This window comes from Eutrigla gurnardus (assembly GCF_963514095.1).
Source record: "Eutrigla gurnardus genome assembly, chromosome: 12".
NCBI lineage: Eukaryota > Metazoa > Chordata > Actinopteri > Perciformes > Triglidae > Eutrigla > Eutrigla gurnardus.
Window position 1 is genome coordinate 14,391,646 of NC_139926.1, and position 14,925 is coordinate 14,406,570.

Consider the following 14,925-nt stretch of genomic DNA (forward strand, 5'->3'; position numbering starts at 1 on the left):
TGTATTTTAAAAAAATAAATCAAATAAATTAGGGTAAAGTTTAACGTAAATACAAATAATACGAGTTCTTAAAGAATAATAAATTAAATAATTGTAAGAAAATCTAGCCAAACAATGTTAATTTACTACCGTAATACATGAACCACCCCTTCTTTGTATAATGGTACAGCGCAACTTAATTTTCCTGGCCGCTTCTATGGCATGTTGGGGACTGTCAGAAAAATTGTAAACCCGATTCCAGTGCAGCATCTACATCCAGCATACAATCTATATTGATGCCAGATATGACCCTACATAACTCACACGCATAAAAGTACATTGTTTGTCCTAATTAGTTAATTTTAAAAACCGTGCTTACGTCACACTCGGTGTCCACTAACTATTGTGTAATCTACACGTTTCACATTGTTTACCTTATATTATATCCATAATATATTCCCACTTCTTTCTCACACGACCACAGCTCAGTCAACACTTTACAATAAAACCGCAATCTCAAAAAAAAATCGCACTGCTTTTACTCATGGTCGAGTTTAATAGTAATTGGAAGTCAGAATTTACGAGGAGCACATGAACGCGGCAGGATGTTTGCAGTGGAGAGAGCGGCGGCGCTACCTACGTGCGACCCCTATCTGCCACAGCTCGGCACTCCCCGCGGAGGAGAGGAGAAGACGGAGGAAGATGCTGTCATCCGTCGCCAGTGTGAATGACAGTAGCGTGAACATGGAGTCACATTGAAACGTCCTCGTGTAACACATCCAGCTGTCTTTGAGCTCCGTTTGGAGTCGTTCTGGTGGGGGGGGGGAGATGATGGCGTCCCAGTGCACGGAACAAGCCGTGCAGGAGTTCCTGATGGAGAGAGGAGGGAGGGTCCAACGGATGGAGCTGATCGATCATTTCCTATCGGTTTCGGGGCAGAACGACCAGTCTGAGGAAGGGGTGGATCGCGAGGTGCTGAAACGCATCGTGGACAACGTGGGTTTCGTGAAGGTGGAAGACGGTGTGAAATTTGTTTGTTTAAACGCTGAGGGCAGCGCGCAGGCGGCGATGCGTTCAGACACGGGCGGCCACGATCACGCGGAGTGCAATGGGAATAATATCCGGGAGACGCTGGACAACAACTATGTCAACGGCAACCCTGACAACCCAGACCGAACAGGTGAGTCACACGCACTGTGTGTCCACGTGATTCTAAGCTGTGTGATTATGTTGTACTATATTTGATGTGGATTAATACCGTTGTGATGACATGTTGAATACGATTGTATTGTCTGGTATTGGCCCTCTGAATAACCACGATATTATCATTGTAAAGAAGTGCAGCCATTGTTTTTGAAGGCCAACAATACTAAACTGTCTTAGACCGAAGTTGTCAAAATCAGGACGTTTCATTTTGATATTTTTCTTACCCAAAATCACAAGAAGTCTACAGTAACTTGGGAAAATAGAAACCCAGAGAAATAACAATACTCATGTGCATAATCATGGGAGATTACAGTGAAAGGTTGCTGGATGACCCATCCTCGATTGTTCCACAGGAGCGTCCAGCTCGCTGGCTGCCAGCCTGGACAATGACAAACAGTCAAATGGCAACGGGCAACCTGTAGTCCCCTCCCAGAACAATAGGACCAACACAGCTACTCCTACCTCTGGCGGAGGTGGGGAGGTGAGGCTGAGGGAGAGGAGAAGGCGGGAGTCGGCCCCAGTGATCGGGGTTGCCGATCATCTGGACCAGGCTCACCCTGCAGGGTCCCACAGCCAGCAAGTGAGAGGGGCACGCAGGGTGTCCAGAGGGTGCCAGCGGGCCTTGCTGACCAGCTGCCTGTCTGAAGACAGTGCCTTGGAAGGGCTGGACCCTGTCGGAGATGTCAACACACCCAAAGGAAGTCGCAGGAACTTCATAGAGCTGATGATGAGTAGCTCGCCTCAGGTAGGTTACTGTGGTTCTCTGGCATGAAAACGCTACCAAGTAACCAAGTATAATAGAAAAATGCTGCTGCACTGCTTTTGATTATTTATTCCCGTTTGATATGTTTTGGCCACACCTAAAGCAGCAATGTCACATCAGGTGTCTCACCCTTTAGTGTGCTGCAAAACCTGAATGGCACACAGTCGTCCATAGATGAACCTAAGCAGGTTCCCCTGCCTTTGCTTCTAAGAGCGCAGCCTAGATAGCAGATGGAAGATTTGGAGTGTAATGCAATATTCATGAAATGTGACTCTGCAGCAGCAGTGTTCTGTCTTATGTAACGAGGAGACAGTGATGTAATATAGCTTGCCTAGGCTGTTTGACCTTTGACCTCCATTTGGTGATCATCATCGGGCATCAAGCAACAAAGCGGATTATTTCTAAACAGATTTGTTTACTGTGTCTTTATATAATACACAAAATTAAACAACAACAGTGTTAGTATGCACCACTTCATTCCTGTGTTCGTCCCTTTGCAGGTCCGGAGGTCTCTAATCAACCGCGGTGCACGCATCCGGGACTCGGTGAAGAGCGACGGAGACTCGGCATCGCTCCTCTCCTCAGCCACTGACGAGGACTGCGCCTCAGTGACCCTGGACCCGCTGGAGCACGAGTGGATGCTTTGTGCCTCCGACGGCCTGTGGGAAAGCCTGCAGCACCTGCTCGCCGTGGAGCCGAGCCTCGTGGCCAAGAGGGACTTTGTGACCGGCTTCACCTGCCTCCACTGGGCGGCGAAGCAGGGCAAAGCTGAGCTGCTCACCCAGCTGCTGGCCTTCGCCAAGCAAAACGCCGTACCCGTGAATGTAAACGTGAGATCGACTGCCGGATACACACCGTTACACCTGGCAGCGATGCACGGACACACGCAGGTGGGTTTGCGTGGACGCTGGTGGTATCGGGGGTGTCATGTGTCACAGTGTGAAGCAGCAGGTGATTGTATCTGCTCCAACTGCTCAAGCTAGAATAATTTCCTCTTATAACAGAGTGAATGATCTAGAAAAATAACTAACTTTATTGGCATCAGCTTCTTTTTTCATTTTTTTGTACACAAAATTTGTTGAAATTATCATTTCTACATCGTTACAACCTTTTCTTGCAGAGAGGACTTTTAACTTGCTGTTAATTTAATCCGAAACACAGTAAATTGAAAGTATGTTTCTCAATATGACGGTGACAAAGTGAAAATGTTCTCTGACTTTAAAGACATTACTAAAATAGGATGTTTTCTGGTGCATTTTTCTTCCAAAGACGGATGGAAATATCTTCACAGAAACTGTAAAAAGTAATAATGAAGCCGGACAACAAGATGACAGCAGAGAGTTTAATTTGTCGATATTCACAGTTGCACATTATTGCTATAGCCAAAAAGGCATGGGTAAATTCTGTGTAAATGACAGTTACCATGATTTAAGTATCCACGTATTCCCTATCACCCATGACAGGTGGTGCGTGTGTTGCTGTCAGACTGGGAGGCAGACCTTGAGGCACGAGACTACAGCGGGAGGCGAGCCATCCAGTACCTTTCCCCGCCGCTGGCCGCCAACCTGCAGGAGGAGGGAGTGGTCACCTCGCCGGGAGCCGAGTCGGACAACGAAAACACCAACAGCAGCAGTGGTTGGGGGCGCGGCTGGAGATTTCCCAGAGTTCTCCAGTGCAATCTGAACCCACTGCGGCTCCTGAACCCGCCCGCCGAGGCAGCAGAGGAGGACGTGGTGACTGGGAGGACCAAGGGGGGGATGCAGAGGAAGTCGTCTCTGAGCCGGCTGAACGCCCGCCTGCACAGAGGACGCCACCGAGCCCAGATCATCCACAGCGCCTCCTTCAGGGACACGGGCGAGGTGGGGAGAGGGGAGGAGCTCCCCAGCAGCCCTCTGCGGATCCGGCCACTGTCCAACCTGTTCGGATGAAGTCACAAAATGCTGAGATATGCGGTGTTGTTTACTCACCTTCATAAGCTGACAGGTCAGACGTTTTTACGACCAAAATTAACCAAACGCATCCTAATATATAGCGTAGCGTCACACAGATTTTAAGGTTTTATAATTATAGTACAGCAGATGTATGTTTCTTTAAAAATCAAACTTATTTTTGTTCCTATTGCAGTTATTAGTCTTAAGTTGATCACCGAGGGCAGGTCACAGTTCATGTAGCGTTTAATTTGCCAAGACGATTCATTGAGTTAAAGTTGAACTACTGCTCTGTGGATTATTTTTCAACTTTTTTTTTTGTTGTTGTGGGTTTTTCTATATTTTTTTATGATCTGTTTTAGAACAGAAGCAAACAACATTTTTCTATTTTTAATTTTTTAATTTAATACTTTACACCAGAACAATCACAACTCACACACGCAAAAGCGACAAGCAGGGCTTTGTCAGGTTTTCACTTTAGATTTGACAGTGGTGAGGGATTTCAAAATGGCACTTAAGTTTGATTCCGCAGAATTATTTTGTTTTCAGAGTCAAGTAATATATTGAGAGAACACATTTTCTATATTTCAACCTCTTTCGATTGGGCGGTGCTGTTTTCAAAAACATTCTGTGAATTTAGTACCAGATTTTAGTATTCAGACTGTTGTAACCACAGGATCCTTGTTTGTCCAAACATGTACAGCTGTCATATTTGCACTTTGTCACTTTGAGGATAGTTGGTGATTATGGGATGAAACTGCTCCAACTAAAACCATGCCAGCTGTTATTGGTATATATATATACTGTATATAAAGAAGGCTGCCGTGGCTTTAGTTAGATCCACTGATTAGTTACACAGTAGGACTGTTTCACAGGGTGGGAGCATAGACAGCACCGGTGTTGTTTTTCTACTAACTACAATGTACCTCAAGTCCTCTGAGTCTGGTTTACTCGCTGTTACACTGCTTCTTTATCGGGAAGTTTAAGAAATATGACCCTCTAATAGTACGTTGCCGTGTTTTGTGCAAATCTCCCAAGTCTTGAAATCAGAATTCACAGATTCCGTATTTCATGCTGAAAAGGCTCATGTCAAAACCTAGTGAAAAGTTCTTCAGGTTAAGGTCTTTCTCTTGACAAACAACATTGCACTGATTAGTTGTACAATACATATGCAATCAAACCAACCGATTCACATCAACTGTATCACTCTGGACCAGATTTTCTATTTAATAAATTGCCTGTATCGGCCTCCTGTGTTGCTCTAACCTTGCATGTAAACAGTTAATTTATCCATTAATCTCGTCTGCATTATCTGTGGATAGGACAGACAGTTGAAACCACAATATGCTGTGTGTTTAGCTGAGGAGCACATCGACTTTTAGACTGTTCTCCCAAATATGTGAACCTTGCCTATATCTGATTCCTGGATCAGCGGCACATCCTAGATTTCATGAATGTTCCCTTAGTGTTTTGTAGCATTTGTACTGACATCATAGGGCTTTGTGTAGCTTGTATGGTTGACTTTGTTTACGTAGACATGTATTGTATAAGCCTGCTTTGATGTCACTTTTTCAAATGCATGAATAGGGGAAGTGTCTCTTCTAAACACTGTTCATTTTGATGTCTGTAAGTCAGTGTGTGTGAAATACTGTGGAGTTATTATGTGGTGTGGAAACACTGTAACTGAGCCACTGCCATGTCTGTCTTCATTAACTCATCATTGAATATGAAATAAAGCAATACTAGTTTGCATAAAAGCAAAGTCGGTGATCTGTTATGGCATGCTACTGTTGTTCCAACAAATATCCAGAATAAAGGAACACAGAATCAGTGACAAGGATTAAACAAATGATGGCCAGAGTTGTCGTATTGTATACAATTATGAATGCATGAGGCCAATTCAAGTAGAATGGACCAAAGCTCAAAATTAAGCAGGCTATTTTATTTATTTATTTATTTTTGACAGTCCTGCTGACACCTAGTGATTGTCCATGTCTGGTGTTGCTGAATAATTGATGATCTGATGACCCCCTGTGCCACCATTTACAGTACATCCACAGCTTCCTGTCCACAGGCTGCCCATGTAACACTGCACGCAATATATTCATAGCCAGTCCTCATTCTGCACCTGTTGTCTGTCTGTGTGTGTGTGTGTGTGTGTGTGTGTGTGTGTGTGTGTGTGTGTGTGTGTGTGTGTGTGTGTGTGTGTGTGTGTGTGTGTGTGTGTACATTGTCACAAAGAGTTGTAGTGATCTGATCTGACACTCGACAATGGTCTGGTTTTTTTTGATAAAATGCAAATTCATAACCATTTAAATTTAAATAGGTTTTTCCAAGTTCCAATATTGCACATGTGAGAAACCCAGGACAAGTAGCTTATTTTTGTTGTTGTTTTGTATTGTAAGTTATGTGCAGTACTCCCAGCATGTCACAGATAAGAGGCAAAAAAGTTTAATAAGTTATATTCGTAGGCCACCGCATGTGTCCGACTGATAGGTTACATTTGTAGTAAATGTAGAGCCTGGGACTGGACAGATAACCACATCGTTTTCTGGCAATGATGTCTGAATCCATGTTCTGCCCTCTTCACCATGTTTTCCAGAATAAATCAGCCACATCAAAGCAGGATTACATGCATATGATCACATTACAATCACATGTGCTGCTTTTGTAAATGTAGATGCTGTAGCAGTGTCTGCTCTTTTGATGTTTCTCTGATCCCTGTCATTGACTACTGAAAGAAGAATTACTGAAATCACTGAAGGGATGAGCTTTCCCCAGGCCGGTAGATTCCAGAGTCTAGCTGCCTCAGGCAGGCGATCTGTTAGATGACTGCTGATCGGGACGGAGCAGTGAGGCTCTCTGACTGCAGCTACTGACCTACATACAAAGTGAAGGGAGTAATGCCTATTATGTAAATTCCTCTGCCATCTTTTCAGGGAAACTGTGCCAACTTTTTTGCCTGGGGCCTCTGCTGTTGGACTAATCCATGTCCAATCTATCCCCATCCCTCACTCTCAAACCCAAACACTCACCACAGTGCGCATGACAACCAAACTTGTGACTAACAGTGCCAAATAGCCTTCAATGTAGTAACACTTGTTGACAGTCATGTCGGATGTTCTCTTGTCTTGTGACATACAGTGAAAAAGCACTCATCCCTCTGTGAATTTTTCCTGTTTTATTGTTTTAAAATACAACACTCAAGTAGATTTATTGTGGCTAATCTTCAGAGAAGCTCTTTAATGTTAACGTGTAAATAAAAAGTGGTTGAAATTCATTATAAATATAAAATAACAAATACGTTTTTTGCATTTGAAGTGCATTTCAATCAAGCCAAGTTAATTTTACCTGCCAAATATCACAAATCTAAAAATGTTTTGCTATATTATTTTCCTGTTTTTCATGCACACATGTTCCACACGGCGTCGCTGTTCTGAAATAACGCCACTATGGTGCTGCTTGCTACACGTTGGTTCTTCTTCTTGTGCTGCATGCGGAAGTGGAATGCGCTTGGGTAGAGATGTTAGGGATACATTCATGGGGCAGACATAGGACGTCTTAGGGTGGGATTTTATTATACTTGTTCCGCATGGATGTGTTTTTCCCCTGCAGAGGTTGTCTCTCCACGAATCAGTAGCGTTACAATCAATGTGTTGGTCGTCTTACCAGCAGGCTCACTGTTAGGTAGGTGGCGGTGATATCTGATATTAGCACAACGTTAGGAAAGCTCCCGGACGTTGTTTAAAAGGTGAAGCGGTAGTTATAAAACACGTCAAGCTAACATTAATTCGCCGGTAACCAACGTAGCGAATATTATTGTTGTAAACACAAATGTTAGTTTTTTTTAATTCATGGTAGAAAATCAAGTTTGCAAGTAGCTAGCTAACGGCTAACGTTTTGGAATTGTTAACATTAGCTAGCTAACCTCAGTCAATTTGTTTCATTAAACAGCGCGTTTCATTTCGGATCTAGCATAACGCGAGCTAAAGTCTACAGGTATATTTGGGCTAGTTACAGTTAACGTTAGCTAACTGCTTTTTTTTCGCGTTAGTATACAACAGAAGTGTGGTAGCTGCGGGTAAACAGAACAACAACAACGAGCCTTCACTTTGCTGGAAACAATCTTAATAGCGTTGTTAGTCCCTAGCTACTTAACGTACCATACACACGTTTAGCTAGTCAGTTGTTGTCATGGTTCGATGTGACAAAGCGCTAAAGATAAATGCTAGAAACAAACCGAATGGAATATGTTAACGCCGGCATAAATACACAGAAAAAGTGAACCAAATGCTAATCTTGGTTTGGACTTGTTCTCAACATTAAAAGGTACACGTTTTTCAAACCTTTTAATTTATTTTGTGTGAGACCTTGAATTTTAAACCACTGGTTGGTTTATTTTCATTTAATTTGTTGTCCTATTTTGGTTGTTTTCATTATATAGGCAAACTGAAAGGGCTAAAATATTTAACTGATCCAGGAAATATTTCCACAAAAGCTCACGTGTGCTAACAGTCTTCGCTGTCTCTTCAACCTTCCTATAGTTTTCCTCCATGTCTGCCACAATGACCACGATTGTCCATGATACTACAGAGGCAGTGTGTCTGTCCTCTGAGTATAATCTGTACCTCAAGCCCATTGCCAAAATGACCGTCAGTGTGGCTCTGCCCCAGCTCAAGCTGCCAGGCAAGAGCATCTCCAACTGGGAGGTGATGGAGAGGGTGAAGGCAATGGTAGCTCCAGAGCAGTTTTCAGCCCTGCGAATCTCTAAGAGCACCATGGACTTCATCCGCTTTGAGGGTGAGGTGGAAAACAAGACCGTGGTAAAGAGCCTGCTGTCCCGTCTTGACGCGAAAAGCATCAAACTCAGCGGATTTACGGATGTATTGAAGGTAAGGCTGACATTATTGCACTACCAATCACATGATGAAACGTTTGTGTGTTACACTGATGGATGTTTGTAATATTTCTCCCACCTCGTGTATATCAGTGAGAATAGAGACTAAATATTAGAAAAAGCTATTGTATTGGATCAATTTGATGAAAGTGTACCTAATAAACTGACTGTTTCCTCAGGTTCGTGCGGTAGAGAATAAAGTGGACTTCCCTACACGTCACGACTGGGACTCGTTCTTCCGCGACGCCAAGGATATGAATGAGACTCTGCCTGGAGAGAGGCCTGACACCATCCACCTGGAGGGACTTCCTTGTCGCTGGTTCAGCCAGAAGGACAGCCCGTACCCAGACCGGCCCTCTGAAGATGTCCTCATTGCAGTTTTCCAGTCATTTGGCCAAGTGAGACTTTTTTTTTTAATAGCTAACACAACACAACTATACCAAAGTGGCCTTGGGGGTCTCTTCATTTATCATGGACAATGCTGGCATCACACTATACATGTATAATCTATTTTTAGCACTGATTCTTACTGTTAGTGGATTAATAAGGGAGGTGCAAAAGAACTGCTGGGTAGGGCCGTAGTCCCCCACGCAACTGGTTCATTGTATTGACTTTAAGGTTTGTTTTGTTCAAAAAATACTTTTCAAAGTGATTGTTAGTGATTGGCTATGATTGTGTGCTTGTATTACATGTAAATGATAGAATTTTTGCAACATATTTGATTGATTGTACTACTGTAAAGTCATGTATATCATATTGTCACATCATCAATATTAAGGAATTGAGTCAAAAATAACATTGTTTAATTTTGTCAATGCTGCACCTTTCTGATTGTAGGTGCGACATGTTGACATCCCCATGCTGGACCCATACAGGGAGGAGATGCTGGACAAGAACTTCAACACATTCAGTTTCGGGGGTCATCTGAACTTTGAGGCTTATGTCCAGTACCAGGAGTACTGCGGCTTCACCAAGGCAATGGACACTCTGCGCAGCATGAAGCTGATGCTGAAAGGAGATGATGGAAAGGCAGTGGCCTGCAACATCAAGGTACTGCAGGCTCTCATAGTTGTAAGGTACACTCTAGCCATGTTAATGGTTATGGCAACACACAATAAGGGATGATTATTAGAAGTATTTTAATCAACCGTTAAAGTGATTTCCTCCCAGAAGATAGGCAGTGTGTGGTGAGATGATATCCCGTTTCCTAAAAGCTTCCCATTTCTGAGCTCCATCACCTCAAGCTCGATTAAGTCATTTAATCTCTCAAGGTCATGAATTAGTCATGAATTTTTAAATATGTTCAATCTTAGATAGAGGATGGAACTTGGTGCAAACTGTTAACAGGCAACGTATTGAAAAAACTTGAGTAAATTCAGTTTAAATCACGATTGTGAAGGTTTTTTTTTTTTTCAGCCATTGCTACTTTTGGTCTGACCAGTGAGTAGAGAAGTAAATAGAAACTGCTGTAGTGATATTGCAGTTAGGCAGATTCCAGCAGCACACAGAGCAGCTTTAAGACCTTTTAGTGGAATGAGAATTCAAGCTGTGTCATCATTATTTCCAAGGTAATGAGGGCAGGGGAGAGCCAGAGGCCTCTTAATCCACGGAATAAAGCTTCACTGTCAAATCTTAATTAGTGTAGAAGAAGCAAAGAAGGTTCTGCAGTAAATGAATGAGGAGCAAAAGACAACATTTTACTCGGTTCTGTCCTTAAATTGCACGAGTAAACAAACAGGAGATATCTTCTACTCTCCCTCATAACCCTGTTTGATGATCAATATTGTACTGTCAGTTTTACCCAAGGCACTATCATTGTGTAATGTACCATGAAGCACCATGTCTGTGAAGGTTCTCAGTCTTCCAGGTCATGGTAATCCTTGAAAGCTTTATTGTAGGCAGCTGGACTTGCTTTAGGCTTTCAAATACATTTTGCCTCTCATCCAAGAGACTTCTTCAGTTCTAAAGTCTTCACCTCACCGTTACACAAGTCGAGGCGAAGCTTTCAAGGACTTCTTAAACACCCATTTCTCTTAGAAATGAGAGGAGAGCCGACTTACTCAAATTTATTTTATTCTCCATTTTACATCTCAAGACAGTTGAGTCTGGTTTCACTGGGCAGGCTGAAATGACCACCACAGCACAAAATATACAACATATCCTTTGAAACTGCAACAAAGCATCATAGAGGCTCAAACACTAACCGTTGTAACAGCTGTAAATTGACAGATTGGAGATGATTTTATACTTAGTACCTTTTATTTTTTTGTTCAAAGCCTTGTATCTTTGCGTATGTGTTTTCCTCAGGTGGCCTTTGACACCAGCAAACACCTGAGTGAGTTGGCTCTGAAGAGGAGAAGCCTGGAGAGGCTGAAGTTACAGGAGCTGGAGAGGCAGAGAGAGGAGCAGAAACGACGGGAGAAGGAAGAGGAGGAGCGGCGGAAGGAGGAGGAGAGGTACGACGGAAGACTAAAGAGAAATGTAAAGCTGTTATCCAGAAGATAAACGGAACTCAGAATCAGCAGCAGCAACCACAATGCATAGTGTTATACTACTGCATTCGGGTTATATGGGAGAGAAACAATATGGAAATAATATTGATTAGGGATTATTCTAGACTAAGCAATATTCAACTCTTTTAGAGGTTAAAATTGAGGGTTTGGGAATTCATTTTAGTATAATATTGTGACAACAAATGTAAGAGTTTGGATCATTTAAGAACATTTACAGTGCTTTGCTACACAGCACTGGTTTGAGAGTTCATTGCAAAACGTTACAGATGTTCACAGAGGACAATTTACCTTTTGTTCAGGAAACAGAAGGAGCAGGAAGAGGAGGAGAAGGAGAGGAGGAAGGAAGAGAGGATACGAAAGCGAGACCAGAAGCTGCGGGAGAGAGAGGAGAGAAGGAACATGAAGAAGGTGAGGCGACAGCAGGAAGAGGAGCAGAAGAAGCTGCAGATGAAGATCGCCATGGAAGAGAGGAGGCTGCTGCTGGCTCAGCGCAACCTGGAGTCGATAAGACTCATTGCCGAACTGCTGGCCAGGGCCAAGGTACGGCATTTACACAGAGATGCACAATACACCCCTGTACACCCACATCCATCTGGTAGGGAGTGGAAACACTGAGGTTAATGTATAAGAATATGAAACTTTAAGCAGCAATACGGCTCAGACATATTGATAACTTCTGAAATGAGCTGCCACTTCTGCTCATTTATACAGAGCGGACACAATGGACTCACTAAAATGCACACGTGAAGGCGCTGGCTGTGTGTAGCGAGCTCAAGCACTTTAACCATATACTTAGCATTGTCTAGGATTGAATGTGGTCACTTATGTGTGCATAAATTATTACTTTGGCGCACTGTCCTGTCTTTTTTTGCTGATTGACGCATTCGGGCGATGGCGTCCTAAATTAAATGTTTGAAGTGTATCCACAGATATACCCTTTTAGGGTGAAATTCCTGTGTCAGACTTTCTTTCCTTGAAGACTAGAATGACAGTTAAGGTCACAGTCGTACTAAATGGAGGACACATATTTCGCTGCAATACTACCCTCATATTTGTCTGTTAAATATGAAACAACACTCTAAGAAGTTACTGCTCTCAGCCAGTATTACATAAAATGTGGGAATTGAAGAGCTTTAAGGATGCTGGTGGGTGGTTTGGATACCTTTTTGGATTCATGCAATGCTGCTCAATAAAGAGCTTGTGTGCTTTGCAGAACATGACTATTAATGTAAAGTTTCATATTGGCCTTGAGTAGGATAGAGCAGTGTCTCCTCCTGTCTAACCTGAATTTGGATTTTGCTCATTTTCTTTTTTCTGTATCCACATTGTTTCCTCCCCTCCAGGACATGAAGCAGGAGCAACAAGATCAAGAGAGGGCCGAGCAGGAGGAACTGGAAAGGAAGGAGCAAGCTCGACAAAAGGAGGAACTAGCTCGTCTTCAACAGCTGGAGGCCTGCCGACGCAAGCAGGAGAACGAGCTCCGGAGGGTGGAGGTGGAGAAGGAGCGAGCTTTGGAGCTCCAGCGCCGTGAGAAGGAACTGAGGGAGAAACTGCTTTGCAACATGTTAAAGAAGGGCAGCAGCAAAGCCACAAAACCTCCAGGCACGCAGGAGCAGGCTGGCCCTGTAACGAGTGAGGAGACCTCTGATCCTGGTGGCAATGATGTGATGTCGGGGGTCCTGGGCCGGGTGTACGGAGTGAATGCAGCTCAGAACAAAGAGAAGCAGGCGGCCAAATCCCAAGTATTGGGCAAAAAACGACCGACAGAGGAGAGGAGAGGAGGGGGGGACAGGAAGAAAGACAGAGAGGGAAGGAGAGAAGAGGTGTTGAGGAGGAGACCTAGTCGGGAGAAAGCAAGAGATCGGAACCACTCCCACAGAGAGAGGAGCTCCAACAGCCGAGGGAGGAGGAGGCGCTCCCAGAGCTACAGCAGGAAGAGAAGGAGCTCCAGCTGCCGTAGGAGGAGCTCAAGTCATCATAGGAGGAGCCTGAGTCACCGCGGCAACAAGAGGCGCAGCCAGAGCCATTTCAGTAGGAGCACAAGCTCCAGCCGGGACAGGAGCCGGAGCAGCAGTGGGAGGAGTTACAGCAGAGGGAGGAGCAGCAGGCATAGTCACCGTAGATACAGTAGAGGCAGCTCTAGGACCAGCAATAAAAGTAGAGACAGGAGGAGTCACAGCCATTATAGGGACAAGAGACACAGCAACAGTCGAGACAGGAGCTACTCCAGACGATGCTAATATCATCAATATTATCAGTTGATTGATTTATATACTCTCCATATAGACTTACACCTAAAGTTCAACAAATTTCAGAAGACAAATAGACATTTTTGGCCCCTTAATGAAGTAGTGTGATGGTGCACCACATGGCTGGCTCCAGACTAGGGTAGCTTGACAAAAACATGTTTGAGATTTTAAGAAAAAAAAGTATCAAAGTAAAATCAACTCCACAGAATCAAAGGAAGCTGCACATATATGTGCACCCTGTATGGGTAAGGCGTGTACTGAGTCTGTTGTATTGAAGCTGCTGTTTTTTAATCTGTCAAAATGTTCAATGTGTTTAAATTTACAATATGACGGCATAAAACACCAAATTTACTATTTGGTCCTAGAATATTATTCTTTGGCACGTGTGAAAAATGTGTTTACATTTGGACTGAAGTACACTAATACTCTTAACAGAAATAAACGTATTAGGTTCTACAAATTGGCTGGCTGATAACTGTTTGACTTAAAAGCAAATGTGAAAACGATAACAGCGAGTGACAGAAAGCGACAAGTAAAAATAGTTTATTTTATTTTTTTTATGTGGAACCAGCCTTTTCATCCACACTTGTTGCCGGACTACTGCTGTTCCATTAGAAATGTGACATTTCCGCAGACCACAAGAGTTATTGGTTAAGGAGCTCCGAAAAATACAACTGAATTCTAAAACAGACTTTTTTTTTTTTTAAGTTGTATCTGAATTTGAAGGAAAAAGTGATTTGTGGAATGTGGAGACTTGATGTTAATAGTAAATAAGACAAATTGGACCTCAGTCAACAAGTGGTATACTCCTTCTGTCATATGTGAGTCTTAAATTGAAGTGATGGCCGTGTGACCTGCTCAGTGTCTGGTTAACTTGTGACACGGTTAAATATTGTTTTAAGAAATTTGTCATTGTTTTAAGAAAGCAGCTTCTGTGTTTCAAGTCAAACCAGCAAGTAAGCCTTACTAGTAACTGTATGGACTGTTCTCCCTCTTTGGGGAAAGTCAAATCCAATAGTTTTGTTGACACTGCTGGCTACGCTCATTTGTTGTGTGTACTGTATGCTCATGATTCATGAGAGCATGTCTTGCATACATTGTTGAAATAAAAACATTGAAGCTGAAAACATTCTGCCACTTTATCTTCCTACCAGAACACTGTCTACTGCTCCACAGCGAGTCAAAGAAAGTTTAGTGTTTAATGTGCAGTCAGGGATCAAGGTGACAGTTTACCCAACTCCAGCTGTTGTATCTGTGTGCTCTCCATACACCGCTGCTTTAATGAACTGTGTGGATGAATAATTAATAGTCTGATTAGTGTCTGTGTGTTCTCATCAAGGCGTGTAACATAACTCTCTGTCATTAGGTGTGATGCTACAATTACTCTCAG

General features: G+C 43.2%; 2 protein-coding genes across 3 annotated transcripts; both read left to right on the plus strand.

Moving 5' to 3' along the window:
- The first annotated feature begins 632 nt into the window (after positions 1–632).
- On the plus strand, positions 633–4,632 carry sowahca (sosondowah ankyrin repeat domain family Ca). The gene is made up of 4 exons (XM_084023125.1): positions 633–1,159; positions 1,539–1,930; positions 2,449–2,838; positions 3,412–4,632. The coding sequence occupies exons 1-4, from the start codon at positions 808–810 to the stop codon at positions 3,874–3,876; spliced, it is 1,599 nt and encodes a 532-aa protein (XP_083879251.1). The 5' UTR covers positions 633–807; the 3' UTR covers positions 3,877–4,632.
- Positions 4,633–7,386: 2,754 nt separating this feature from the next.
- akap17a (A kinase (PRKA) anchor protein 17A) lies at positions 7,387–14,649 on the plus strand. Of its 2 annotated transcripts, none has more exons than XM_084023847.1 (7): positions 7,387–8,768; positions 8,953–9,171; positions 9,611–9,823; positions 11,081–11,229; positions 11,586–11,826; positions 12,630–13,419; positions 13,450–14,649. In XM_084023847.1, exons 1-7 carry the CDS (start codon positions 8,430–8,432, stop codon positions 13,524–13,526), a joined length of 2,028 nt encoding a protein of 675 aa, XP_083879973.1. In that variant the 5' UTR covers positions 7,387–8,429; the 3' UTR covers positions 13,527–14,649. The 2 variants fall into 2 exon arrangements, with proteins under 2 accessions (XP_083879973.1, XP_083879972.1); XM_084023846.1 differs by having other exon boundaries at positions 7,387–7,563; positions 8,421–8,768; positions 12,630–14,649.
- Positions 14,650–14,925: the final 276 nt, after the last annotated feature.

What these genes read in the sequence shown, in the direction of transcription:
- sowahca (XM_084023125.1), top strand. Translation starts at nt 808, where the DNA reads ATGATGGCGTCCCAGTGCACGGAACAAGCCGTGCAGGAGTTCCTGATG. An exon ending in TGACAACCCAGACCGAACAG is followed by an intron (nt 1,160 to 1,538) that starts GTGAGTCACACG and finishes ATTGTTCCACAG; the next exon opens with GAGCGTCCAGCTCGCTGGCT. An exon ending in TGATGAGTAGCTCGCCTCAG is followed by an intron (nt 1,931 to 2,448) that starts GTAGGTTACTGT and finishes GTCCCTTTGCAG; the next exon opens with GTCCGGAGGTCTCTAATCAA.
- akap17a (XM_084023846.1), top strand. Translation starts at nt 8,430, where the DNA reads ATGTCTGCCACAATGACCACGATTGTCCATGATACTACAGAGGCAGTG. An exon ending in GATTTACGGATGTATTGAAG is followed by an intron (nt 8,769 to 8,952) that starts GTAAGGCTGACA and finishes CTGTTTCCTCAG; the next exon opens with GTTCGTGCGGTAGAGAATAA. An exon ending in AACTGCTGGCCAGGGCCAAG is followed by an intron (nt 11,827 to 12,629) that starts GTACGGCATTTA and finishes CCTCCCCTCCAG; the next exon opens with GACATGAAGCAGGAGCAACA.